This window comes from Myodes glareolus, chromosome 12 (genome assembly GCF_982192425.1).
Source record: "Myodes glareolus chromosome 12, mMyoGla1.1, whole genome shotgun sequence".
Lineage (NCBI taxonomy): Eukaryota > Metazoa > Chordata > Mammalia > Rodentia > Cricetidae > Myodes > Myodes glareolus.
Genome location: NC_142037.1, coordinates 3105489 through 3131618, shown reverse-complemented (window position 1 = coordinate 3131618; position 26130 = coordinate 3105489). Strand labels below are relative to the sequence as shown.

Here is a 26130-nt window from a genome sequence, read left to right as displayed (position 1 = left end):
CCAGTACCTGCCCTACGAAGACAGGAAGATAGCAAGTTCAAGACCAGCCTAGGCTACATACCTAGACTCTACTTCCCAATACCTTAAGATAGACAGTTCATCTGTGTATAATAGATTTGTGACCTAGAGACATATCACTGAGGGCACCCAATCTTGTCTTCTTTAATAGAATTATGTGTCCAGAGTACAGCTCAGTATTAGGATGCTTGCTTAGAAGGAGCAAAGCTTCCAATAGCACAAAGGAGTAAAAAGGTCCTAGAAACTCAAGTTTTGTAGAATAATAAAGCAAGAAGATAGAGATGGGAAGTATCAAATAAGCAAGACTTTGGCAGGAGAGACGGGAACTACAGATCACTGCCTCAGACACTGGATAAGAGCGAGCAGCGTCCTTACATGTACTGTATCTTCTGCAGGAGGACACCAGCAAAGAGGCACTTGGGATTCACATGCTGCCAGATAATCTCTTTGGCTACATTCAGCACATCGGTATCCATCGTCCCACCAAACAGGATGACCCTGTCAACCTAGAAGATGAAAAGAGGAGGCTGAGACCCAGGAACAAGGCTAGAAAAAGCCTGGGTGAGCTCAGAGCAACAAGATGTCTAAAGAGTGAAGGGGAAAGGAAGCTGCAGCTCCTAAGACTGCTCAGGAGGGGACATCGCTACACCCCAGCTTAGGGCAGCAACAGAGTAAGGATGCAGGGATGGTAAGAAAATAAAGAGGGGGTGGGCAGTGTTCTGTAGCTCATGCAAGCTCAGGAGAGATGACTGCTCATTTTGTGAGCCAGTTTTGTCTGCTTGGTTTGGGGTTTTTGTTTTGTTCTTCTGAGACAGGGTCTTTCTATGTAGCTCTGGCTGTCTTGGAGCTCACTATGTAGACTAGCCTTGAACTCACAGAGATCCTCCTGCCTCTGCTGGGATTAAAGGTGTGTGCCATCATACACGCTGAGAGTCTGTTCTTAAGCTTGGCTATTTTATATTTATTGGTGCGGGCCTTGAGCATACTGAGCTAAGTACGTCCCCTGCATGTCCAGTCAACATGGCCATTTCAAGCACTCAGTTGGATAAATAAGGGCTGTGAGTATAGTTCACAGTTAAGCACTTGCCCAGACTCCGGTCCTCAACACTGCAATATGTCTATTATTTTTCTCAAAATGCATCACCTTCTAATTACCTCAGTACATTTCGCTATTCTCGGTACTGTGGATTCACAGCAACGACAACCAGCTGAGCATTTCTGTGCAGCTCCGCACGCAACGACACCGTGCAGGGTGAACCAGTGACCACTGCTAAACAACCCTCTCAGTGTCCGTTTGTCATTAAAGCACTGTCAGCACAACCCTGTCTGAGGGGCTACACTGAGCCGACGAAATGCCGTGTTGAAGGGTCAAGACATGAGAAGCAACCAGACACCTCTCTGTAACCGCAGCACTGGGGAGGTGGAGGCAGGAGGATGAGGTGTGGAAGACCAGTCTCCTCTACAGGAGACAACAAACGTGAAGAACGGGTTGTGGAGGAACTGCTAGAAGGGAGGGTTTCATAGGAACTGAGCAGGACTCACGGGGGTCCTCTGGACAGCCAGAGACAGCAAGTACTTCCCAAAAGTGTCCATGGACCAATCATCGTTTTCCTCCAACTCCTGATGGAGAGAAACCCGGGTTAGAAGGTCGGGGCCAAGGGGTCAGTGCTCTGCCCCGGATGCACTTCAAATCTGCTGAAATCTGATCCCACGACATTGGCAGGTGAGGCCCAGAGAGATGTCCTTGGCTGTCAGGGAAGCACTCCTGGAACAGTCTGAGGTATCTCTGAGCTTCTGCAAAAATAGGTTGTGAAAACCTGAACCTGAACCATAGCTCCCCCTCTAGCTTGTTTCAGGATGCAGCCCTTTTCTTCTTTCCACACCCCCCCCCCCCGCCATGAGATCCTCACCTGAGTCAGCCAATGCCAGTGCCAGCCTCAAGCAGGGAGAAGATAAACATCTTCCCTCTATAATGGCAATGACAGACTAATATAATCAATAAAAAAGAAAAAGAAAAAAAAAGTACTGTCGATTTGTTTGAGAAATCTTCAACGTTATGTATAGCTGTGATTCTTCTTACTTTTTCTTTCCCGAGACAGGGTCTCTCTCTCTATGTAGTCCTGACTAGTTTGGAACTCGCTATACAGGTCAGGCTGGCATTGAACTCACAGAGCTCTGCCCGTCTCTGCTTTTCAAGTGCTGGATTAAAGGTGTGCGCCACCATGCCCAGCATATATGCTTTTTAAAGAAAAAGAGAAACCGCTGTGCCTCCCAGGCTGGCCTCTGCTCCTGCTCTCCGAGCGCCGGGTCGAAGGCACTCACTCTGGCGCCTGGCTCCCTTACTATTTCTGACCTGGACTTGAGCCTGGAGTTTGATGGCGGTCTTCAGGACACCTTCATCTGTCTCAAGGACTGGTATCTTCACAGCTCCTCTTCCACACAGCAAGACAGTTGCCTGCTCTGCCCGAGCCACCATCATCCCAATCAACAGCAGCACGTAGTTCAGGGGAGGCTGGCGGGGCAAAGCATCGGCATGAAATCGAACTTCAGAACCCACATCAGAGTCCTGCCCAAGTCAATACCGGGAAACAGCAAAGGGAATCTGAGATACACTTGTGACTGAAATTTACAGATCGTTCTTAGCTAACCGAACTTGAATACTAGCATTATGAGGTATAAGCAAGACTGACTAAAATTGTCTCAGGGAACCAATAACTGGCACTTGGAAGCAAATCCACGCCACTTCTTTCAGCCTGTGTGGCTCTCAGAGAACCAGAGGGAAACCAGATACTCTCAAGACCCTGCGTCCTGCCAGCCCTGTGGAAGATGTTTTTTGTTAGTTTGTTTGTTTGGTTTTTTATTTACCCCTTGTGAGTGACTCTTGGGACAGAGCCTGTTGGCGTTTGCATCTGTGAGATAGACCAAGAGGGTCCGGCCTGGTAGTGGGGCTAGGTTGTGCTTCACAGAGAGGTTAACAGCCGTTTCCAGGGCCTGGCGATACCGCTCCAGCAACTGAACATCACAATTCCACTGTCTACAGCAAGAAAAGACACAGACACGGGGCTCAGAAGCTCATTTGTCCGCCTGGGGCTCTGAAGCAGATGGCAAGACAGCAACGTGCCTCTCTCTCTCTCTCTCTCTCTCTCTCTCTCTCTCTCTCTCTCTCAGCACCGCCTCCCTCGCCCACTTCCACTGCTGCGCTCTCCCCTCCCCCAGCACTGCCCCGCCTCCCTTGCCCACCTCCACGGCTGTCACAGAAACTTTCCTCCCCCTCCCCAGGACTGGACGCCACTGCTGAAATCACCTGTCACGCTCAGCTGCACTTGCTTCAAGAGACATGCATGGCTTAACTGCTACAACTTTATTAGGGGGCATTATTTTTTCAAAATCATTTTACTATTTTGTGTGGATGAGTGCTTTGCATACATGTATGTCTGTGCAGTACTTATGTGCAAAGCCTGCAGAGGCCAGGAAATGGTACCAGATCCCCTGAGAATGGAGCTACCACATGGTGGGTGAGATTCAAACTCAGATTTTCTTTTTCTTTCTTTTTTTTTCTTTCTTTTCTTTCCTATGTTGTCCTGAAATTCACTCTGTAGATCAGGTTGACCTCGAACTCACAGAGATCCACCTACCTGCCTCCTGAATGCTGGGATTAAAGGCATGCACCACCACCGCCCAACTTCAAACCCAGATTTTCTGAAAAGCATCCAGTGTTCTTTTCTTTAAAATTTTTATTTGCAGTTTGATTTTGCTGTTGTTTTGTTGTTTCCTTTTATTAAAATGGATTATCTTTTCACATAATATAACTATGGTTTCCTCTGCCTTCACTCTTTCCAGATCCTCCCCACGTCCCTTCCCATCCAGATCCATTCCCTTTCTATTAAAGAACAGGCTTCTAAGATAATAATAAAATATAAGATGAAACAAGAACTAACTCACCAAAGTTGGACAACACAGACAGAAGGAAAATAGCCTAAGAAAAGGTACAAGAACCAGAGACCCACCTGTTCACACACTCAGGAATCCCACAAGAACACTAAGCTAGAAACCATAATGTAAGCACAGAGGACTTGGTGCAGACCCGTGCAGGCGCTGTGCGTGGAGTTCAGGTGAGCTTTGCTCACGATGATTCAGAAGGCCTTGTTTTCTTGGTGTGCTCCATGCTCTCCGACCCTTACACACTTCCGCTTGCTTTCCTGCAGGTTCCGGGCTCTGTGGTGTGTTCTTACCCACTGAGCCAGCCGTCGCTCTAGCCATGGGGTTTTATTTTCTAGATAAGCTCTCACCTAGACCAGGTGGCCTTCATATCCTCAGGCCTCCACTTCCCAATGCAGATGAAGGAATCACTTTTTAGATTTCCAGGTAAGAAATACAACAGAATGACAGAAAACTCATTCTCCAACTGCCAATAACACGGTCTGGCTAAGGCAAAATCGTCAATGAAAAAGCCATCAACTACACCAAGGAGTTTGGCTGAACGTGCTGGCACACAACTGTGATCTCAGTACTGAGGAGTCTGAGGCAGGAGGCTGCACATCTGAGACCAGCTGACACAAGTTCAAGCCCCCGACTCCCCACAACACACATCAGGTGGTTCACACCCACTTCTAACTCAGCATGCAGCAAGAGACGATACACATTCAGACTCCATCTGAGCCAATGAGATCATCTCAAGTGACAAAGAGGAAGCTGGTAAAGTTTGGGTTTCGTAATTTTCATAGAACGAAGTTCAGTGTAAGTTCTAGCGACTGGGTTTTGGTGTAAAAGTGACAGGAACACAATGGGTGCGCAGCACGGAATTCCGGAAGCGTGAATGTCCAGAAGGCAATGGATGCCGGTCCCCAGATGGCTCCGCAGCCTGTCCCCGCGTTCCTCTGTCCTGCCTTTCTCCCAGCTAGCAAGCACTTACCTGGCCTTGCGCAGCCTCAGCTTCTCCCGCTTGAGCTGCTCGTACATCACAGGTATAGTCATTGCTGCCCGAAGCTGCCGGCGCGTCAGGGTGCGTAGGTAACTCCGAACAGTGCGCCTCCTGATAGTTTTTGGGTTTGTGATCACCCGCCTCATCAGCGTTGTGTTGGAAGGGAAGGGCAAGGCTGTGTGTGACAGGAAAACATCCAAATCAGGCAACTTCTGTTAGCTCAGTATTCTAAACCCCTATCCTTAGGGCTGGAGAGGAAACGGCAATCGGAGGAGAAAGAATACCTTTATTTCTGAGTTGGGCCTCAAGTTTATCGATAGAATCGTGAGCATTAAGGAATCTGAACGGAAACTGCCGACTGTGAACCACAGATTTCTGAAAAACAAGGAAAAACCGCGAGCAAAGGTCCAGGGAGGACGAGGGCCGCGGGGCCTGCAGGGCCAGGACTATGAAGCAGTAACTCTACTAGGCTTGTAGGAGGGTAAAGAGAGAAAAATAGATCTCAAGAAGGAACAGGTAAAAGGAAAAAAAGGTATGGAAAGCAGTTAAAAAGAAGATATAACAGGAGCCCCATTTCTTTCTTTTTATTTTTTATCATTTATTTATTCATTTATTTATTTATTTTGGCTTCTCAAGATAAGAGTTTCTCTGTGTATCATTGGCTGTCCCGGAAGACACTCTATAGACCAGGCTGGCCTCAAACTCACAGAGATCCATCTATCTCTGCCTCTTGAGTGCTGGGATTAAAGGCATGTGCCACCACTGCCTGGCTTCTTTTTATTTTTTTAATTAAAAAAATAATTTATGTGTATGATATATATGCATAGCACATGCATGCAGTACCTACAGAGGACAGAAGAGGGCACCAGAACCTCTCGAAATGAAGTCACAGATGCTTGTGAGCAGCCATGTTGGTGCTCGGACTCCAATTCAGGTCCTCTGGAAAAGCAGTGGTGTTCTTACCCCTTCAAGCCATCGTTCCAGCCCCAGAGCTGCATTGTTTTAATGCTATGCTGCCCCTGAAGTGAGCTAATTCATAGATGGGAACCTTTTTGTATGTTTTTGAGTTTGCAGAGTAATCACAACAGTTATTACTCTCTGTGCTTCTGCACCCGCTACACCCCACACTCACCTCATGCTGGAGTCTCTGCAGAACCAGCTCGTGGTGGCGGGCACTGATCCCAGTTCGCAGCAGGTTACACAGGTTCCGGAGCATGGCCATGAAGGGGAGTTTCCCATTGTCTTCAGACATGGGGGACAGGATAAAGTTAGTGAGTAACAGACACAAACTTGCAACCACAGTAGGAAACACAGAGCCACGCAGAAGCTCAAACTGGAGAACGCAATGAGTTCTCCTCAACACTGAGTCGCCTGGAGCAGACAGTAAAATCGACGGAACTCTGCTCACGGGGTAGCCGTTTCAGGAACAACTTGGGTCGCTACCATCGGCTCCAGCTGTGGCCCAGCTAGTAACGAGCATCCCTTTTCTTCACCCACCTGACTGAGGGCGACAACTGACTGCTGTAAGCTGTGCTCTGACCTTCCACACAGCTCCTCTGTGGAGCTCTGACTGTCCTGGAACTCGCTCTGTAGACCAGACTGGCCTCAAACGCAGAGATCCACCTGCCCCTGCCTCCTGAGTTCTGGGATTAAAGGAGTGTACCACCACCACCACCTGGCTTATTTCTTTTTAAAATTATTTTGATTCGTGTACATGTGTGTGTGTGTGGAAGCATGCTCCATCACAGATGGTTGTGAGCCACCCTGTGGTTGCTGGGAACTGAACTCAGGACCTTCGGAAGAGCAAGCAGTGCTCTTAACTGTTAAGCAGCAGTATAGTAAATAGCAAAGCTCAAAATTCCAATCATTTTTGGTTATGCAAATTAGATGCACCATTTTGTGGAAATTTTTGACACGGGATCTACAATACAGAAGCATGAATGGGGGAGAGCGAAAAGGAAGATGGTGGTGGCCAAGGCCACCTACCTATGAGCTCCTCCCAGACACAAGCCTTGTTTCCCAGCAAGCTCAGCTCCCTCTCCCAGGTCTCTGGCCTTCGGAGCTTCATCCGCTGCCCGGCTCTGCTAGAATCCCACGGCCCAGGGAGGTGACTCCGAGAAAAGAGCTCTAGGTTGGACGGGTACCTGGGAGAAGAAAGATGACCCCATCGTTTCAAACGAGCCAAAGTTTGGCTCACAAGACTGTCTGCCTAAACCCATACTGCTAGGACTGAGAACTGCCACAGTCAGTGCCATGAATGACAGGGATGATCACGTGATGCATGTGTCTGAGACACAGCGTCTCACCTGTAGCCCAGCAGGGCCTGGACGAGCTGCGCGGGCTCATGGATATGCAGTCTCTCGACCAACTTCTTCAGGGTGAACCTCGGCAGACTTTTCTCCCTTGGTACTGCATTGTAAGCTGCTTCAAACTGTAGACACAGCCCAAGCACCATGGGGTTAGCTTCAGCCACAATTATGGGGACCAAAAATAAAAGCACAAGCCTGCTGTACCGTATCAGGAAGTAAAGCATAAAATGATTATATTCTGAGGTGATTTCATTCTCCAAAACCGATTTGACAAAGGGCAGAAGCAGCAAGGAAAGCCCTGAGGGGAGGAAGGACCTCCCAAGGGCAGAGCTGCATCTAAACACTGCAGCAGGGGCAGCTCCTACAGCCCCAGCCACGTGGGAGGCCACGGCAAAAAACTGCACAGCAGATCCCAAGCATGCAAGGCAGCGTGGCAGCATGGTAGGCGATCTCAAAACAGAAAAAGAAATAAACGTTAGTAGTTCTGTGGGTTCCAAAAGATAAGAAAGGAGAAAAACAAACAACAGATTTCTGGGGATCCCTGTGTTTTACTCATATAAGATTGAACTATCAGGGTTACTATGGGGCGACTAGTTTATAAAATAAGCAAGGCAGGGAATGAGAACAGAGAACATCCTTATTCTCTCAGAGAAGGAATAAGAAGGCAGCTCTTATATACACCATAAGCCTATAATAGTGGTAGCATCTGTTTGTCTTGAAAACTTTCTGTGAGTGGCTAGAAAGATGGTTCCATGCTTAAGAACACTGATTGCTCCTCCAGAGGACCTGGTTCAGTTCCCAGCGCCCACAGGGTGACTCACAATGTCTGTAACTCTAATCCCAGGGGATTTGGTGTCCTCTTCTCGCCTCTGAGAGCACCAGGCACACATGGTACACAGACATAAATGCAGACAAAACACCAGCACCATAAAATAAATAAATAAAAACTTTAAAAAAAAACCTTCATTTGTCTAACTGGATATGTCAGTTGTCAACAAAGTATAACAACAACGACAGAGATGAAAAAAATTCCTTCCCTTTATCCTCTGAACCAAACCTCATAAGCACTACTGAGCCTCCCCAGGTAGGGATAAGTAAGTGTTTACCACACTGGCTACGGGGATTTCTAAATTAATGGGATTCTATTTCTAAATGCAATTTCAGAGGGGATTGTGCGTTTGTACGAACAACTCCCAAGCAAGTGACTCACCACGATCTGATCATCTCTAAGGGGCCAAAGGCTCTTTGGAAAACATTTCCCTCGCTCTGAAAGCGGTCGTTCCGTTTTCTGTGGGGACAGGAGAAACAGTTTCAAACAGGGAAACAGAAGTTGCCCCTGCAGATTCCCATTCCAGCAGTCCTGAAAGAGTGTCACTACTAAACAGGAAGTGAGTTCACAGAGGTGACCCTGTTCTTTCTTGTTCTGAGCTCCACACAGGTCATCTGGACCTCTCTGGCTCCTTTGCTTTCGGATGTGTGAACATGCCGGATACTTCTGTGTGGGTGCCCCAAAGACCACCACGTTCTTTTATCCTTCCCTTCCCAGAGAAAAGGGGCTGTGACTGCCCAGGGCTGAGGCAAATACTGACTTGGGGACGGGGTGGCTGGCGGGAACGTTTCTTGGATCGGTGTTTCCGTGGATTATACTTAGCTAGCTGGTACTCATCAAACTGGGCAAACTTGTCAGTCATGGCAGCACGGAGGCAGGCAGGCAGGGGCACCAGCTTCTTCTCATCCCCTTCTGCCAGGCTCTGTTGAGAAAAGAGGAGATCAGTAGGAGACCCAACCTCCCACCGCTAACACACACACATGCACACCATAACACAGGAGATCAGGAGAGACCCAACCTCCCACCGCTAACACACATACATGCACACACACACACACACACACACCATAACACAGGAGATCAGGAGAGACCCAACCTCCCACCGCTAACACACACACATGCACACACACACACACACACCATAACACAGGAGATCAGGAGAGACCCAACCTCCCACCACTAACACACACATACACACACACACACACACACACACACACACACACACACACGCGCGCGCGCGCGCACACAACAGAACCCTAGAATCATACAGAAACAAGAATAGGAACCACACATCCAAAATTACATTTCTGTGTACGAGGCAAGACAGTGGTCTTCTCTGAGCTCATTGTCATCATTATAAAGGATGTTCAGATTAAGGTTAATTTTTTATCTCAAACCTTGATCCCACCCTTGTCAGTATTCTACTAATCCACTCGGCTCTTACAGAGAAAACCTAGCTCCTCGAGGCGCTTGGATGGAGGAAACCTGTCTGAAAATCTCCTCAGTGAACAAAGAAAAGGGAGAGAAATCATGATGGTCAAAGTGCAGGGTACTAAATACCATACCTGGTAGAACTCAGCTACCTGGATCCAGTCTGAAGGCAGGTGAACAATGGCAGAGTAATACCGCCGCACATGGGGGCGGCAGGCTGGCAAGAAGGCAGCGACAGCCAAAACTATATTGGCTACCTCCCGGATGTTAAGCTGCTGCCTGGCGTACAGAGATGCCTGGGATGGAGGATGGAAAAGGTGGTCATGTCGGTCACTCTCATAGCTCCACGCCCTAAACTATCTTGCTTATTGAATCTGTCAGTATAAAATCTTTCCTGAGCACGCCACAATACCTACAAAGTCGAGAGACCCTGTCCTTGTTTGGAAAACCCTTCATACCAACATCAATCAAAGATTCACCAATTGCAACATGGATGTGCTGTAGACGTTAGAGAGAAATAACGAGACAGTAACTAGTTATGATCTTCCTGAAGGCAGTTTCTGAAATCTTTTTTATTTTTTTATTTTTTATTTTTTTTTGCTTGAAAACAAAAATTTTATTTTGTTATAAGATACAAAGATATATATATATACACACACACACATATATATATATATATAAAGATATATTTGTTATATCTTTCCACCCCAATTGTTCTCTAGACCCTGTGAAGAAAATTGTTCTCTGGATCCCATGAACAAAAGTTTCTGAAATCTTTTCAGTGACTTTCAGTCTCAGAATTATGCTAAAATATATTGAGTAAGATATTCACTAGATTATTTCTAAATAAAATAAAGTACTGTAACCAAAAAAAGCTTATCCAAATTGCTGGCTAAACCTGTCATCTTCCAAACCCCATAGAATACACTTCCCCCTAGATCAGACTGGCCCATGGGCATGTCTCAGGGAGAGTTTCTGAATTAGTAATTGGTGAAGAAGGCCCACCCACTGTGGGTAGTACTATCCTTAGGAAGGTCATCCTGGACTGTATAACAAAGCTACCAAAGAGTTGGAATTGGTACAAATACTTTTAAATTATGGTTGATCAGTATTTTTTTAATCTGAAATTTTTATTTATTTATTTATTTATTCATTCATTCATTCATTTATCGAGATGAGTTTCTCTGTGTAGCCTTAGCTGTTCTTGACTGTCCTGGAACTCACTCTGTAGACCAGGCTGGCCTCAAACTCAAAGAAATCCGCCTGCCTCTGCCTCTCGAGTGCTGAGATTAAAGGTGTGCGCCACCACAACCTGGCTCTAGTATCTGAAATTTTAAATCTTGGTGCAAGAATATAAAATAAAAGTGTCTATATGTATACACCGAAATGGCGTGTGTGTTCATGTCACATTATTTGTGATGGCCTAGAAGTACAAATAACTCACTACTAAACTATGGCTGTGAATAGATAGGCTGTGGTGTGTAGATGTATAGCAACAGGAAGCTTCAGCTGTATGCAACACTGTGAATGAATGTGATAACGTTGGCAAAATACTGTCCTCCCTCCCCATAAAAGCACAAAGTATAATTCTCTCTACATGTGGAACTGAGGATTGGTGTTTGAAGTCAGTATCCTAATTGTCCCCACCCTTCCCCTCAAGCAAGGAGATCTAACTGAGGACACTTTCTCCTCACTGGGCACCTTGGCTAAGGGTGTTTTTACTGCAGGAGGGAGTGACAGGGGCTGGGTCTGAAGTAGGTTCTGGGAGAGGCTGTGGCTGTTCTGTTACTGGAGCCAGTTAGCCAGGTTAACGAACTGTGTAAGCCTGGCATGAGCCTGTGCAAGCTCGGCATGGGCCTGTGCAAGCTCGGCATGGGCCTGTGCAAGCTCGGCATGGGCCTGTGCAAGCTCGGCATGGGCCTGTGCAAGCTCAGCATGGGCCTGTGCAAGCTCTGCATGGGCCAGTGCAAATTCAACATGAGCCTGTGTAAGCTAGGCATGAGCCTGTGTAAGCTAGGCATGAGCCTGTGTACACTAGGCATGGGCCAGTGTAAATTCGACATGAGCCTGTGTAAGCTAGGCATGAGCCTGTGTAAGCTCGGCATGACCCTGTGTAAGCTAGGCATGACCCTGTGTAAACTCGGCATGAGCCTGTGTAAACTCGGCATGAGCCTGTGTAAGCTAGGCATGACCCTGTGTACACTAGGCATGAGCCTGTGTAAACTCGGCATGAGTCTGTGTAAGCTAGGCATGACCCTGTGTACACTAGGCATGTGCCTGTGTAAGCTAGGCATGACCCTGTGTATACTAGGCATGAGCCTGTGTAAACTCGGCATGAGCCTGTGTAAGCTATCAAGCAGAGTTCTTCCATGGTTCCTCATGTTCCTGTCCTAGCTTCCCTCAATGATGGGCTGTGACTTGGAAGTGTAAGCCAAAAAGTCCCCTTTCCTTCCCTCAGTTGCTTTTGGAGTGAGTTATCACAGCAACAGAATGAAATTAGAACATGGCCTCTACTCTGAGTCAGACGCAGACATGATCTACTCCACATGTGATATTCGGAGAAGTGCTTTACTTTCTGGGAGCCAGATCCAAGTCCCATCATGCTAATAGACTCCCACACCTAACACTGTGCACTTAGCTTGTACAAGCCCAATCCTAGTAAACCTCTCCCCATGGCACCTTTCTCCACTCCACAGAGCCCCAGGAATTAGGCCCCAGACTCCGCCCCCACCAGGAGCCAGTCACCAGTTCTTCATATGATAACCACATTAATGTCACCCAGTTCACCTCTTCTTCCCACTCCTTCATCCCACATACCTTAAGGATGAACTCAGGTTCCAAGGGGGCCAGTTCACGGCAGACTTCAAGGATGGATGCCCGAGTAGGGTCCGATGTACTTTTCACATTTATATGTGAGGCCAGAGCAGAACACAGTAAGGTCAGGAGAGCCATCTAAGAACGGGCAGCACAGAAGGAAGGAGAATTACGGATCTACACCGACCAGCTTGGACGTCAAGGACAGGGGCTGGTTCATGACCTCCCTTTAACTCAGCTCCAAAGGCTGCAACATTTTTTAGGGAGAGGGGGCTGAGTCTCAGTGTTAGCCCTAGCTTGAACTCACTATAGAGCAGGCTGGCTTCACACTCCCAGAGATCCACCCGCCCCTGCCTCCCATGCACTCGGACTAAACGTCACGTGCCAACCACGCCAGGAGGGGTCTGACCTCCACAAGCACAAGACACACGGTGCACATTCTCAATGGACTCCAGGTCAGAAAGGTGTCTGCCCAGCTGACAGGGTCAATGGTGGATTGAGAAGTAGGGAATGAGAACAGGATCGTGTTAGGGAGAAGCCCTGGTTCTGGTCTCTTACCTCACCATTCTCTCCACTGCCAACCTCCTAAGTTTTACCTTCTTTTCCTGGAGGATCCGGTCAGTGGTTTCCGAATGAGATTCCGAGTCTCCAGATGTGAGTTTCGGGACCGGTACATCCAGCTCCTCTTCCTCTCCCAAGCTTAGGCAGTACAACGGCATTTGGACTTGTGTGCTCTCTTTCTCTCCCTGCCCTTCCTTTCCTTCGGAGAAGCACCTCTGACCCTAGAAACAGTGGCAGTTACAAACCACACCGAGTACTACAGCCTTTCCACAGGGCAGGGCGCCCTGACCTCTCTTAGGACTGGAGAGCGAGGGGGATGGGGAGTAGGGGTAGTGGGAGGGAAATGGGAGGATGGGAGGTGGTGGAAATTTTTAATAAATAAATAAATTTAAAAAAGAGGGACCAAAAGCGTCTCCCAAAGACAGTGAAGGCCGATATCTCTAAGCCCCACTGACCACCGTTAGCCGGTCCTGTCTCAGCTTGGGCTCTCTTTTTGTTGTTTTGTTTTTCGAGACAGGGTTTCATTGTGATTTTATTATGAGCCTTGTCCTGGAACTAGCTCTTGTAGACCAGGCTGGCCTCGAACTCACAGAGATCTGCCTCCCTGCCTCCTGAGTGCTGGAGGCGTGCGCCACCACCGCCCCGAGTGTTTGCTGGACCTCCAGACCGGGGATTCGAACACAGATCCTTGAGGTGGAGTGCGCGGCGCTCAACCGCTCAGCCACGCGGGCTGTGGCTCTGCTTGGGCTCTCATACTACCTTTCTCTACTCAGGTTCCTCAGCTTTCTGCCCAGGGGCTCTGCAATCTTCCCAGCTGCCATCTCACGACTGCCAATCCGGCAGCCCAAGGCCTCTCATATACTTTCTAAATGCAGGATGGTGCTTTCTGAGTCAGAAGAAGGGCAAGTCCCATGTCAATCCTCCAGAAGCAAAGAGCTTCTCCATTCGCTACCACCTCCCTGATAGGGCCGTTGGAAAATTCAGTGGGATAATGTATGTTTGACTCTGCAAATTGCAAAACTCTAAATCACATCAGGGTAACAGCAGTTGTACTTTGAACCAGAACTTTATGAAGCACGTTTTTACTGGGATATTAGCTTTGCCTAAGGCTAACTTGATAGTTAGCAGAGATACCATATGGTTCAGGTAAGCTTTCCCCCAAGAGTCCACAGAGGAAGTGTGTTCCTGTCTGCCAATTCTGATCTATATACTAAGTGTGTTCACATGGATCTGTTGAGCAGACAAAGGAAGTAAGTTCTCAGGTAACAGATATACTGCACATCTAACCTTGGATGCACCCCGCTGACTGCTGTGATAATTATGCGGCGTGCTTCCCAATCAGAGACTTTTTGGAGACGTGGACTCTTTTTGAGATCTATCACCCAGAATCTCTGCAGTAGATACTTGGTAAGAATGAAGATACCAGTGAAGACAGCCATAAGGTACAGAGTAACTCAGGAAAGGCCATGACAGACTGGAGACATAGCTCAGTAGTAAAGCCTACCTATACGCATGCCTGCTGTTCAATTCCTAGAACTCTCCCAAAGAAACAAAAGGCTGATACCAAAAATGCTCCGAGAAAAGGTCCCCAGACACAGAAATCAGAGGAGGAAACCAAGGCATTGAAATCTAGTGATAATAACAGATAAGGCTAGAATCAAGATCAGCATCCAAAAACAATTACCAAAGCTACTTCCTGAACTCCAGTAGTAGCAGGGGTAGATCTCGGAGTACTGGAACAAGTTGGAAGGTTCAGATTCGCAGAGAAACATGGAACCTTCTTGGTAGGAGACTCAGGGAACAGACGATTGCTAGTGTTCGGGCTACACAAATCAGCCTGCATTGTGGGTGCTACATGAAGACCCTGGAGCAAGGGGCTGGTTGATGAAGTGCTCTTGACAGTGGATAGGGTTGCTAAACACTGGTTCTCCAGAGAAAGGACGTCTGGGTGGACAGACGTTTGTCCACATAGCTTCTCCAGGGGCTGGAGGTCAGGGAGCATGGTCAGGCACCGGTTCTCCAGAGAGAGGATGTCTGAATGGACAGACGTTTGTCCACATAGCTTCTCCAGGGGTTGGAGGTCAGAGAGCATGGTCAGGCACCGGTTCTCCAGAGAGAGGACGTCTGGGTGGACAGACGTTTGTCCATGTAGATTTTCCAGGGGCTGGAGGTCAGGGAGCATGGTCAGGCACTGGTTCTCCAAGGAGAGGACGTCTGGGTGGACAGGCACAAGCCTACAGAGTTTCTCCATAGCTGCTGTACAGCCAACATACACCTGGAGGGAAAGAGCAGGGATGAGCTGTATTAGAACATACCAACTCCAGATTCATGTGTGTGTGCCAATGATACGCAAAGAACAAGCAATATTTTTATTTCTTTTTAAAATTAGGTATACATGCATGTATGTATATAGTAGTAGTAGTAGTGTTTAGTATGTGTATGTGTGTGTATGTGCTGGGGAAGAGGTATGTGTATTTCTTCAGCCATGTGTGTCACAGCACACATGAAGTTAGAGGACAACCCTTGGGGGTTGGCTTTCTCCTTCAAACACTGGGATCAGGGATTAAGCTCATGTGGTCAGGACTGCACAACAGACAGTTTTAGCCCCTGAGCCACCTTGTTGGCCCTTCTTCATCCAGAGAGAAATCTAAGGGAACAGGTAGGGAAAGGTGAAGCAGAAGTTTTGAGGGAAAAGAAAGCCTGGCACGATGGAGACCTGCCTAGGAAGAGAGAGAGAGGGGGGCACGGTGGAGACCTGCCTAGGAAGAGAGAGGGGGGGACACGGTGGAGACCTGCCTAGGAAGAGAGAGAGAGGGGGGCACAGTGGAGACCTGCCTAGGAAGAGAGAAAGAGGGGGGCACGGTGGAGACCTGCCTAGGAAGAGAGAGGGGGGGGCACAGTGGAGACCTGCCTAGGAAGAGAGAGAGAGGGGAGCACGGTGGAGACCTGCCTAGGAAGAGAGAGAGGGGGGACACGGTGGAGACCTGCCTAGGAAGAGAGAGAGAGGGGGGCACGGTGGAGACCTGCCTAGGAAGAGAGAGGGGGGGGCACGGTGGAGACCTGCCTAGGAAGAGAGAGAGAGGGGGGCACGGTGGAGACCTGCCTAGGAAGAGAGAGAGAGGGGGGCACGGTGGAGACCTGCCTAGCAGAAGAGAGAGGAGGGCATCAAAAAGACCAGCCTGGGCTGCATTGCAAATTCCAGGCCTCTGGGAGCTGTGCTAACACACTCTTTCTCAAAAGAGAATGTGTCCAGCTTATTCTCCTGTCTCTGTAGTAGAATGGACCGGGGGGGGGGGGGCAATAAGGGCAGGCGTGGCACCCACGCACCCTCTCAGCACTTGAGGCAGGGGCAGGACAGGACGATCAGGAGTTCAAGGTCATGCTTGGCTACCTAGCAAGTTGTCCAAAAGGGGTGAGGAGTTAGGAAGATAGGTCAGCTGATGAAGCACCCACAGGTGGATTCTTCCAGCAAGCTGGCCAGCCAGCCTACGAAAAGCAAGCTGGGAGGCAACAAAGTAAGCAGCTGATGTGCCCGCTAGCCTGAAGATACATCCACACATGTACATACTATTGCACACATGAACATGTACACACATACACCCCACACACGAGTAATAATGAATCCTAGAATTAATCCAAGATTTTTTTTGCTTGTTTATTTATTTATTGTTGAAAAAAGGTTTCACTACGTAGGTCTGGCTGTCCTGGAACTACTATATAGACCAGGCTAGTCTCGAACTCACAGAGAACCACCTGCCTCTGCCCACCCCTGCCTCCAGTGCTAGGATTAAAGGCATGTACAATCACACCATCCAACCACATACTTCAAAATTGAAAAACAAGTCCTCAAAATAAAAATTAAGTTAACAGGAAAACAAAGACACATAATTTTTTCTTCCCCTGGAGTTTATGGAGATTCAGATGAACCAAACCGGAAAATTTATCCCCATTTTCCCAGAAGTATCCCAGAGATACTTCTATTGATTCAAACACTCTCTGTGCATATATACAAGTATGTACATCTGCCCCCACTTCTACCTCCCGCCCCTCTTCTTTGGCTTCACAACTGGGGCCATAATTCTGGTCTGGGGAAGTCGTGAAGGCCTGCTATGTTAGCACCTTAGCGTCCACCTCTCTGTGTTAAGCGCGGTGGTCAGTCTGGCGACTTTCTGTTGCTAAAAGTGCTCACAGCACCCCTCATTTGTGACAATCATTCCTTCTAGGAGCACTTACGGCAAAAGGAGCCTGTTCTCCACCCCACACCCACCAGGCCGCCCGGAAGGACGAGGCGGCTGCACTGCGCTCGCCCGGATGCCCTGCCCGGAGTCCAGCCACACAGTCTCAGCCAGGGTTCTACCTGCGCTCGGGACTGGAAAAGCTGTGCACAGTGAGGGGCGCGTTGGTTCGTCGCAACATGGAGCAGAGAGCGGCCTGGGTCAGCCAGTGGAGAGGTTGGAAACGGAACTGGAAGGGCGCAGGAGCCAGGGTGAGGCTGGACTGCGGGCGGGGCGGGGCTGAGGGCGGGACTGCAGCGGGGGATATAATCACAAATGCTGGGAAGGCAGGCTTGTGCTAACCACACCCGATTTGGGTCATAGGGTTCCCTGATTCATACTCAAAGCCAGGCCAACTTTACCAGCTGCTGCATCCCTACCCAGTACGGTCATGTTCTGATGGTATTATGTATCTTCAAAATCCCCCAAAGGCTTACTAAAAGGCTTACTAAAATCATGCTAAAAACATGATTGCCAGCTTGGGCCAGCTATTGGAAGGTGGTGAAACCTTTAGGAAAGAAGTCAAAGCAAGTAGAGTGTGCCCTTGAAGGGACTATGAAAGTCACATCCATTCTCTCCCTCTTCCTTCCTTCCTTCCAACCACCGTGGAAGTGAACAGTTTCCTCTGCCAGTGTTCACCACTCCACCCAATTCCACCCCACGCCGTCCATGAACGCCCCCCCCCGTCCCCCCGCCCCCCCCCCCCCCGTTTCCTCCCCCCAGCCAAAAGTAAGAGTCAACAGAAACCTCTGAAACTGTGATCCAGAATGGCGGCACACACATTTAATCCCAGTTTGTTTGTTTGGGTTTTGTTGTTGTTGTTGTATTTAGTTTGTTTTGAGACAAGGTCTCTCTAGCCTTGGCTGTCCTGGAGCTCACTCTATAGACCAGGCTGGCCTCGAACTCACAGAGATCCACCTGCCACTACCTCCCAAGTGCTAGGACTAAAGCTATGCACCACCACGCCCAGGAATAAACTTTTTAATGTTTTGATTTGGGGGGGGTTTGGCTTTTGTTCTTAGACAGGGTCTACCTATAAAGCCCTGGGTGTCCTGGTATTAGATGAAGCTGACCTTGAATTCACAGAGATCCACCTGCTTGGAAATTAAGAGAACTTTTTTTTTTTTTTTTTTTTTTTTTTTTTTTTTTTTTGCAAAAGACTGGGTTCAATTCCCAGTACCCACACCGTGCCACACAACCGTTGGAAACTCCAGTTACCAATGCTGCCCTCTCCTAACCTCTGAAAGCACCTGGTATGCATGTCCGTGGAGTCAAAACACTCATAAACACAAAATGAAAAGATTTAAACTACTCATAGCCAGGTAAGGCAGCACACCCTATAATTCCAGAGATTTTAAAGGCTACAACAGTAAGATCCCAAGTCCCAACCCGGTTACTTAGGGGGGCATTTGTCTCTAAATTAGAAACAAACCAATAAACAAAAACCCTAAAGATAAATAGTAATGTCAGTGGATTTTTAATAAATGTGAAAGACAGGCAGAATCATTCAAACTTGTAAGAACAAGAATGCTCCTCACTGTGGACATGCTCTCCACAACTTCTAAATGTCTCGCAGTCTTGGGTCCCTCCTATTAAATAGTAAATGCCAAAAATAAGCCTGATTGTGTGTGTGTGTGGGTGGGTGTCGGTGTGTGTGCGCGCGCATAGAGAACAGTTTCTAAAACCATCCCAAGTGTGCAGTACCTCCCATATTAATAGCTGTCAATCTCAATAGAAACCCCACTATGAGGAAAGACAATGAGTTTGCTGATCCTGCAACAAGACCTCAGAAACCTAAAAGAAGCAGTTATGCAAGGTTACTAGAATGGATGTTTTGTTTTGCTTTCTGTTGCTGTGATTTAAGAAAAACAAACAAACAGAAACCTGCTTTATTTCCCCTTCTCAGAGAGAGCCCACGCCCTACTTGAGTGCTCCTTGTTACTTAGCCTCTCTAGATTTATGGATTGTAGCCTGGTTGTCCTTTACTTTGCAGCTAATGTCCGGTTATGAGTGAGTACATACAATGTTTGTCTTTCTGGATCAGGGTTCCTCGCTCAGGATGATTTTTTTCCTAGTTTCATCCCTTTGCCTTCAAATTTCAAGATGTCATTTTTTAAACAGCTGAGTAATACTCCAGTGTGTAAGTGTATCACATTTTCTTTATCCATCTTTGGTTAAGGGACCTCTAGGTTGTCTCCAGGTTCTGGCTATTACGAATAAGGCTGCTATGAACATAGTTAAGTAAGTGTCCTTGTGGTAGGATCGAGCATCCTTTGGGAATATGCCCAAGAGTGGTTCTGGGTGGACTGGGGGAGGGGGTTGGGGTTGGTAGCTCAAGGAATCAGGTTGGAGATGGATGGAGCGGGAGAGTATTGACAGAGGTGGCTGGAAAGGTGGGGCATTTCGGGGTCAGGATTAAACCTGATGCAATGGAAACTCCCACAAATCTTCAGGAGGACCCCAGCTAAGACTCCTAACAATAGTGACTATGCAGCCTGAACTGGCCATCTCCTGTGATCAGATTGGTGACTACACCAGTTGTCAGCAGAGAGCCTCCATCCAGTAACCGATGGAAACAGATGCAGAGACCCACAGCCAAACATTAGGCTGAGCTCAGGGAATCCTGCAGAAGACAGGGAGGAAGGACTGTTGGAGCCAGAGGGGTCAAGGTCACAAGAAATACCCCAGAAACAACTAACCTGACTCACAGAAACTCAGAGTCTGAATCACCAACTAGAGAGCATGCACGGACCGACCTAGGACCTCCACGTGTTTGTGACAGTTTTGGAGCCTGGTCTACTTTTGGACTCCTAACAGTAGGAGCAGGGGCTGTCTCCAACACTTTGGCTGGCTCTTGGGAACCTATTCCTCATACCAGATTGCCTTACCTATTCTTAATCCAAGGGAGGTGCTTAGTCCTACTGCAACTTGATAGGCCATTCTTTGTTGATACCCATGGGAGGCCTGCCCCTTTCTGAACAGAAATAGGGGAGAAGTGGATTGGGGGTTATGGATGGAGGGAAAGAGAATGAGAGGAGAGGAGAGGAGGGGAGACTGCTGTTAGGATGAGAAAGAAAGAGGAAGAGAGAGGGAGGGAGCAAGGGAGGGAAAAACCTGACCACAACAACTTGGGAGAAAAGGATTTTTTTCCTCTTACAGATCTATCCTCCTGGGAAACCAAGGTAGAAACTATAGAGGAATGCTGCTTACTGACTTTCTTCCTGCTTCTGCTCAGCCAGCTTTCTTACACATCCCAGGCCCATCTGACCAGGGGTAGCACCACCCATGGTGGCCTTGGCTCTCCTCATCAGTTAGTAACAACAGTAACATAGTGCACCACATACATGTCCGTAGGCCAGTTTGACCAAGTCAGTTCCAAGCGTGTGTCAAGCTGACAACAAGAAGGCGTATCCCATGGCTCAGCAGTTAGAAGCACCTGAGCCTACTCTTGCTGAAGACCAAGATCCAGTACCCGCATAGTGCTAACCATAGCAACTCCAGCTCCAGAGGTTCTGAATCCCTCTTCTGGCTTCCTCAGGCAATACAACACTCACACACAGAAAATTAATAAATGTATATTTTATTTTTAAAAAGGATAGCCATCACAAGAGATATAGTGAGAAAATGGAACTAAGAGGAGAGACCCCATCAATGACCTTTCTCTTTTAGGTGCTGCTGTGGGCGCTAAGCAGGCACTCTGTGACAAAGTTACACCCTCAGTCATTAAAGATCTTCATTAGATAAAATCCGAATTGAATGGTCCTTCAGAAAATACACATTCCTGTAGGCTCAGCAGGAAACATTGCTTTTGCAGACAGAAAGGTGGAAGGAAGCAGAGACAAAAGAACGAGAGGCAGATTGGGTATTTCAGATGCTTCCCTGACAACTGTGAACAGCAAGACTTAACAGCAGAAAAACGATTGGTTAACTAAGGGTTAAAGCAAAGAAATTGTCCCTGTCCCTGAAACTGAAACTAGGCTGTGACTCTGCTTCCTGGAGCTTTAACCTCAGCAAGGGTGTTTTGGTTTTTGTTCATTTGTTCATTTGTTAATTTGTTTGATCAGTTGGTTTGGCTCTTTGAGAAACAGTCTTTCTTACTACAAAGTCCTGGTTGTCCTGGAACTCGTCATGGAGACTAGACTGCCCTTGAACTTGAAGTGATCCTCCTGCCTCTATATCCCTAGTGCTGTGGGCTCATAGGCATGGTCTACCACATCAGTTTCCGTTTTTTAGTGTAGAAATGTAATCCGAAACAATGGTTTCCTGTAATTTTTATTGAACAAGTTTAATAAGGAATATACCTTCCAACCTGAATTGTAAGTATATACATTAAAAATTTGACATGCATAATTACTTGTAATCCAAGCACAAAAGCAGAAGCAAGAGACTTGCTGTATGTTTGAGATCAAACTCCAAGCCAGCTAGGGCTACATGAGATTCTAGTTTAAAAACAAAACAAAACAACAACAAAGAAAACTTTTATGATTTTTTTTAAAAAATGCTGCAAGATCCCAGGTGGCAGTAGGCAGCAGAAATGCTGTAGGTCCCAAATGGTGGTAGCGGGCCATGTGGCGGCAGGCGGCGGGCCCTGGGAGCAGCCAGTCCCAGGCAGAGACGGCTGCTGGTCCCCGAGCAATGGCTGGTCCCAGACAGAGAGACACATGGCAGGCGGGCAGGAGACAGAGACATGGATAGACATGACATGCAAAGTGAGGTTGACTATTTATTCAGGGGGTTATGAGGGGGAAGGGAGAAGGGGACAGAGAGAGAGAGAGAGAGAGAGAGAGAGAGAGAGAGAGAGAGAGAGAGGAGAAAGAGACAGAGAAGGGGGGAAGCGGAGAAGTGGGGAGAGAGGCAGAAGCGAAGCTGCCTCTCTGAGAGGAAGATGGAAAAGAGAGTGAGCTCAGACTGGAAGCTGAAGATCAGCCTCAGCAGATGGGGAGGGAGTGGATGTGGCTTGTCTCTTAAAGAGACAGAACAATCATTGCAAAAATAAATTACAAATTGAATTGGACTTAGCTTCCAGAGACAGTCCCTAACACTGACTGAATGCTAAAGGACGGGTCTGCTGGGAGCTGGGGAAAGAAAACAAGGAAAACCTTTAACTAAGAAGATGGTCACCAAGTCCAGCCTCCGCTCGTCTTTGGATTGGATGGTGCTAGATGTTCACTGCCCACATTTGCTTCCTTACACCTGACTCCCTGAGCTGTAGCACCTGTGGGTTGGAGCAGGCTTTCCTTCCATGGCTATCACTGGTGAACTGGGATCCTGACAGTCAAGTCACTCTTCAGAGCCTATGAGACACTCTGCCATTTTCCACCATGGAGAATTCATTTAATCCCCCAATGTCATAGTTTCTTTATTTTCAAGTGCTTAAATAATTGCTCAACTTTAAATTTTATTCTCTTAGATTGACTTTTAATGTCATGTGCAGTGTCTGCACATTGATTGCTCTTGGGGGGCGGAGAGGAACTGGAGTTACGGTCACCTGGCATGAGCACTGGGGATTGAACTCAGGCCCTCTGGAAGAGCAAAGTATACTCTTAACTACTGAGCCATCTCTCTAGCCTCTATAATTTGTTTTTTAAGTTAGTGTACAAAGTAACGGATTTAACTATAACATTTTTGTAAGTAGTTTTTAATTCTTAGAGATTTTATTCAATGCATTTTGATTACATTCACTCCTTTCTTCCCCTTATCAGCATGGCATTTCCTTATACACACACCATTACACTTCATTCTGTTTGTATCGACCCCCACCACCAGACCCCAGCTCCCTGGCTCCTTCTTGCTCCTCTCCTTCTCCCCAGGAGCCACCCCTCTATCGTCATGTCACGTGTCCCCATAGTCTTCCCTTTTTTCCCTCTTCACCCATCCCTTAAGATCTCCTCCTCTCCATCACGGTTTTCTCTCTCTATTCCATACACCCCTGGCTGTTACTGAGTGACATTGAGCTTCAGCGGCTATTGGTAAGTATAATACATGTACCAACTTACCTCTGAATTGCCAGTATTCCTTCCCTTCAATCTTTGGAAGCCTTTTAAACATTCTTCTTGCAATTTTATCTAGTTAATTTGTGTGTATGCATACATGCTCGCATGTTCATAGCACACGTGTGGTCAGAGAGCCAGCAGGAAATGCCTTTCTCCCACACCAGTCCTTTTGAAAAGTCCCTTACATCTATTAAAATTGCTTGCAGTAGTGTCAGTTTTATTTCCCACTCATTGTCCTCCTCCACTTTGATTCAACAAACCTCTGTCAAGTGCAAAGGGCGGTGCTACAAGCCATAAACTACAGGGATATATAGTGTGTTGGGTTTAGAGAATTTCCAGCAACTTCCCGGAGAAGACAGACTTTGAACTGGGAAGGACAAACCTCTGATAAGAAGCTTAAAAGGGAGTAACAAAATGTGGAATGAAAACACCATTGACTTTCTCTGAATATTTTCTTCTTCATCTCCAACAACTTTCTTTAGATTCAGAGTGTGTATTTCTTCGATAAAACCACCGACTTTGCTATTTTTCTAAAAAAGCCAGCTGTGCTTGGTTCTGTTGCTTTTATTTACAAAAAATATTAGGCTCACATATAAAGTCTTTATATGGAAGCAACAGTAATTAAACAGTAATAAGCTCTCAGGGAGCAATCTTGTTCTTCAAATAACAGACTATGTGAAAGCTATGCTTTATCTGATTTTAGTAGAGAAGCTATTCAGAAAACATGGGTTTATAATAAGCTTCCGTCTGTGAGTTTGCTGCACCTTTCCCTGATATTTATGAGGATCTCTCTGTTTCTACCATGTGAACTATTGATGTCCCATAGATTTTTAGAAACACAGGTTTTGCTACGTTCCATTAATTTGCACAAGTTCTCTCTAGTAACAAATTCTTTGCATGTATTGAAATCTGAGTTGGCCCAGAGGGTAAAGCCACTCGCTGCCAAGACTGACAACCTGAGGTTGATCCCTGGAACCCACGTTGTTATGGGGGAGAAACGGGGTAAGAGGCACCTGGTTAGGGAATCGGCTGGGATTGTTCTGTTGGGTGACAAAGCCTTGGACCCCTGGGAGAGACAGTAGACAGAGCTGTGAAAGGAACAACGGTAGCAGATACCAGGGAAATGCAAGGGACAGCGGGAGATGGTGAGCAGCAGATGCAGAGAAAAGGACACACTTTTCAGAACAGACAGACGTAGTGATTAACAAGATCCTGTCGTTGTTAGGGTTGCTGTTGCTGTGATGAGACGCCATGACCCAAAGCAAGGTGAGGAGGACAGGGTCTATTTGGCTTTTCCTCGCACATCACACTTTTTTTTTTCTTTTTTTCCAGTTTTTTAAATTGATTTTTATTGAGCTATACATATTTCTCTGCTCCCCTCCCTTCCTCTCTCATCCCCTTCAACCCTCTCCCAAGGTCCCCACGCTCCCAATTTACTCAGGAGATCTTTCTTTTTCTACTTTCCATGTAGATTAGATCCATGTATGTCTCTTATAGTGTCTGCATTGTTGTCTAAGTTCTCTGGGATTGTGAACTGTAGGCTGATTTTCTTTGCTTTATGTTTAAAAACCATTTATGTGATAATTGTCTTTCTGGTTCTGGGTTTCCCCACTCAAAATGATATTTTCCAGCTCCACCCATTTGCTTGAAAATTTCAAGATGTCGTTATTTTTTTTCTGCTGTGTAGTACTCCATTGTGTAAATGTACCACATTTTCCTTATCCATTCTTTGGTCGAGGGGCATTTAGATTGTTTCCAGGTTCTGGCTATGACAAACAATGCTGCTATGAAGATAGTTGAGCATATGTTCTTGTGGCACGATTGAGCATCCTTTGGCTATATACCCCAAAGTGGTACTGCTGGGTCTTGAGGAAGGTTGTTTCCTAATTTTCTGAGAAATCGCCACACTGTCATCCAAAGGGGTTGTATCAGCTTGCATTCCCACCAGCAATGCAGGAGTGTTTCCTTTTCCTCACAACCTCTCCAGAATAAGTTGTCATCAGTGTTTTTGATCTTGGCCATTCTTACAGGTGTAAGATGGAATCTCAGAGTTGTTTTGATTTGCATTTCTCTGATGACTAATGATGTTGAACATTTCCTTAAGTGTCTTTCAGCCATTTTAGATTCCTCTGTTGAGAGTTCTCTGTTTGGGTCTGTACTCCATTTTTTTTTATTGGATTATTTGTTATTTTGATAACCAATTTCTTTGTATATTTTGAAGATCAGACCTCTGTCTGATGTGGGGTTGGTGAAGATCTTTTCCCATTCTGTAGGCTGTTGTTTTGTCTTGTTGACCGTGTTCTTTGCTTTACAGAAGCTTTTCAGTTTCAGGAGGTCCCATTTATTGTTTCTCTCAGTGTCTGTGCTACTGGGGTTATATTTAGGAAGTGGTCTTGTAGGGCGCGGTCTACCCTTGCTCCTTGGGGTGTAATTTGAGGATGGTTTCTGGCCAGCAGGCTAAGTATCCTGTTTGCTTCTGTGCTTCCTCTGCCCTAGCCTGGGGATTAGCTGAAGGGCATTGTTTCATCTTTGGTATGGTAATTTCCCACCTGCCTGGGAGGAAATCTTTTTGCAGCAGCCAGATTCCCCCCTGCCTGGGAGGTAATCCTTTTGCAGCAGCCAAAGTATATGAGTTTTGCAAAAAAGCTGAATAAAGTGGCATTCCGCTGATCTCCTTTCGAATGACCCAGGTCTCTTGTGTGTTTCTTTCAATCTCCAGGCCTTTGCCCTACTCACGATCGGTACGGAGGCGCGCGAACTGTACCAAGAGGGTAACACAGAATCGGATGTTACATGGTCTCTTGTGCCAATGCGTTCAAGTGTACTTCCTACTTTCTCTTCTATAAGGTTCAGTGTGGCTGGCTTTATGTTGAGATCTTTGATCCATTTGGACTTGAGTTTTGTGCATGGTGATAGATATGGGTCTATTTTCATTCTTCTACATGTTGATATCCAATTATGCCAGCACCATTTGTTA

General features: G+C 47.0%; 1 protein-coding gene across 3 annotated transcripts in view; it reads right to left on the bottom strand.

The window, feature by feature from the left end:
• Tep1 (telomerase associated protein 1) overlaps nt 1-23322 on the bottom strand; it is a 48096-nt gene extending 24774 nt beyond the window's left edge. For 2 of the 3 annotated variants that reach the window (XM_087911893.1, XM_087911895.1), the window contains exons 1-16: nt 17244-17392; nt 14571-15161; nt 12922-13107; nt 12329-12463; nt 9646-9807; nt 8838-8999; nt 8459-8536; nt 7246-7370; nt 6926-7083; nt 6072-6181; nt 5224-5314; nt 4931-5114; nt 2884-3052; nt 2372-2530; nt 1561-1638; nt 394-524 (exon numbers count right to left, since the gene is read on the bottom strand). In XM_087911893.1, coding sequence (XP_087768019.1) covers nt 394-524; nt 1561-1638; nt 2372-2530; nt 2884-3052; nt 4931-5114; nt 5224-5314; nt 6072-6181; nt 6926-7083; nt 7246-7370; nt 8459-8536; nt 8838-8999; nt 9646-9807; nt 12329-12463; nt 12922-13107; nt 14571-15137 — 2495 coding nt within the window. In that variant the 5' untranslated portion in view covers nt 15138-15161; nt 17244-17392. Of the gene's footprint in view, nt 1-393; nt 525-1560; nt 1639-2371; nt 2531-2883; nt 3053-4930; nt 5115-5223; nt 5315-6071; nt 6182-6925; nt 7084-7245; nt 7371-8458; nt 8537-8837; nt 9000-9645; nt 9808-12328; nt 12464-12921; nt 13108-14570; nt 15162-17243; nt 17393-23156 lie in introns of those variants that run through there. The other variant, XM_087911894.1, reaches the window with a different exon arrangement.
• Between the last annotated feature and the right edge of the window lie 2808 nt (nt 23323-26130).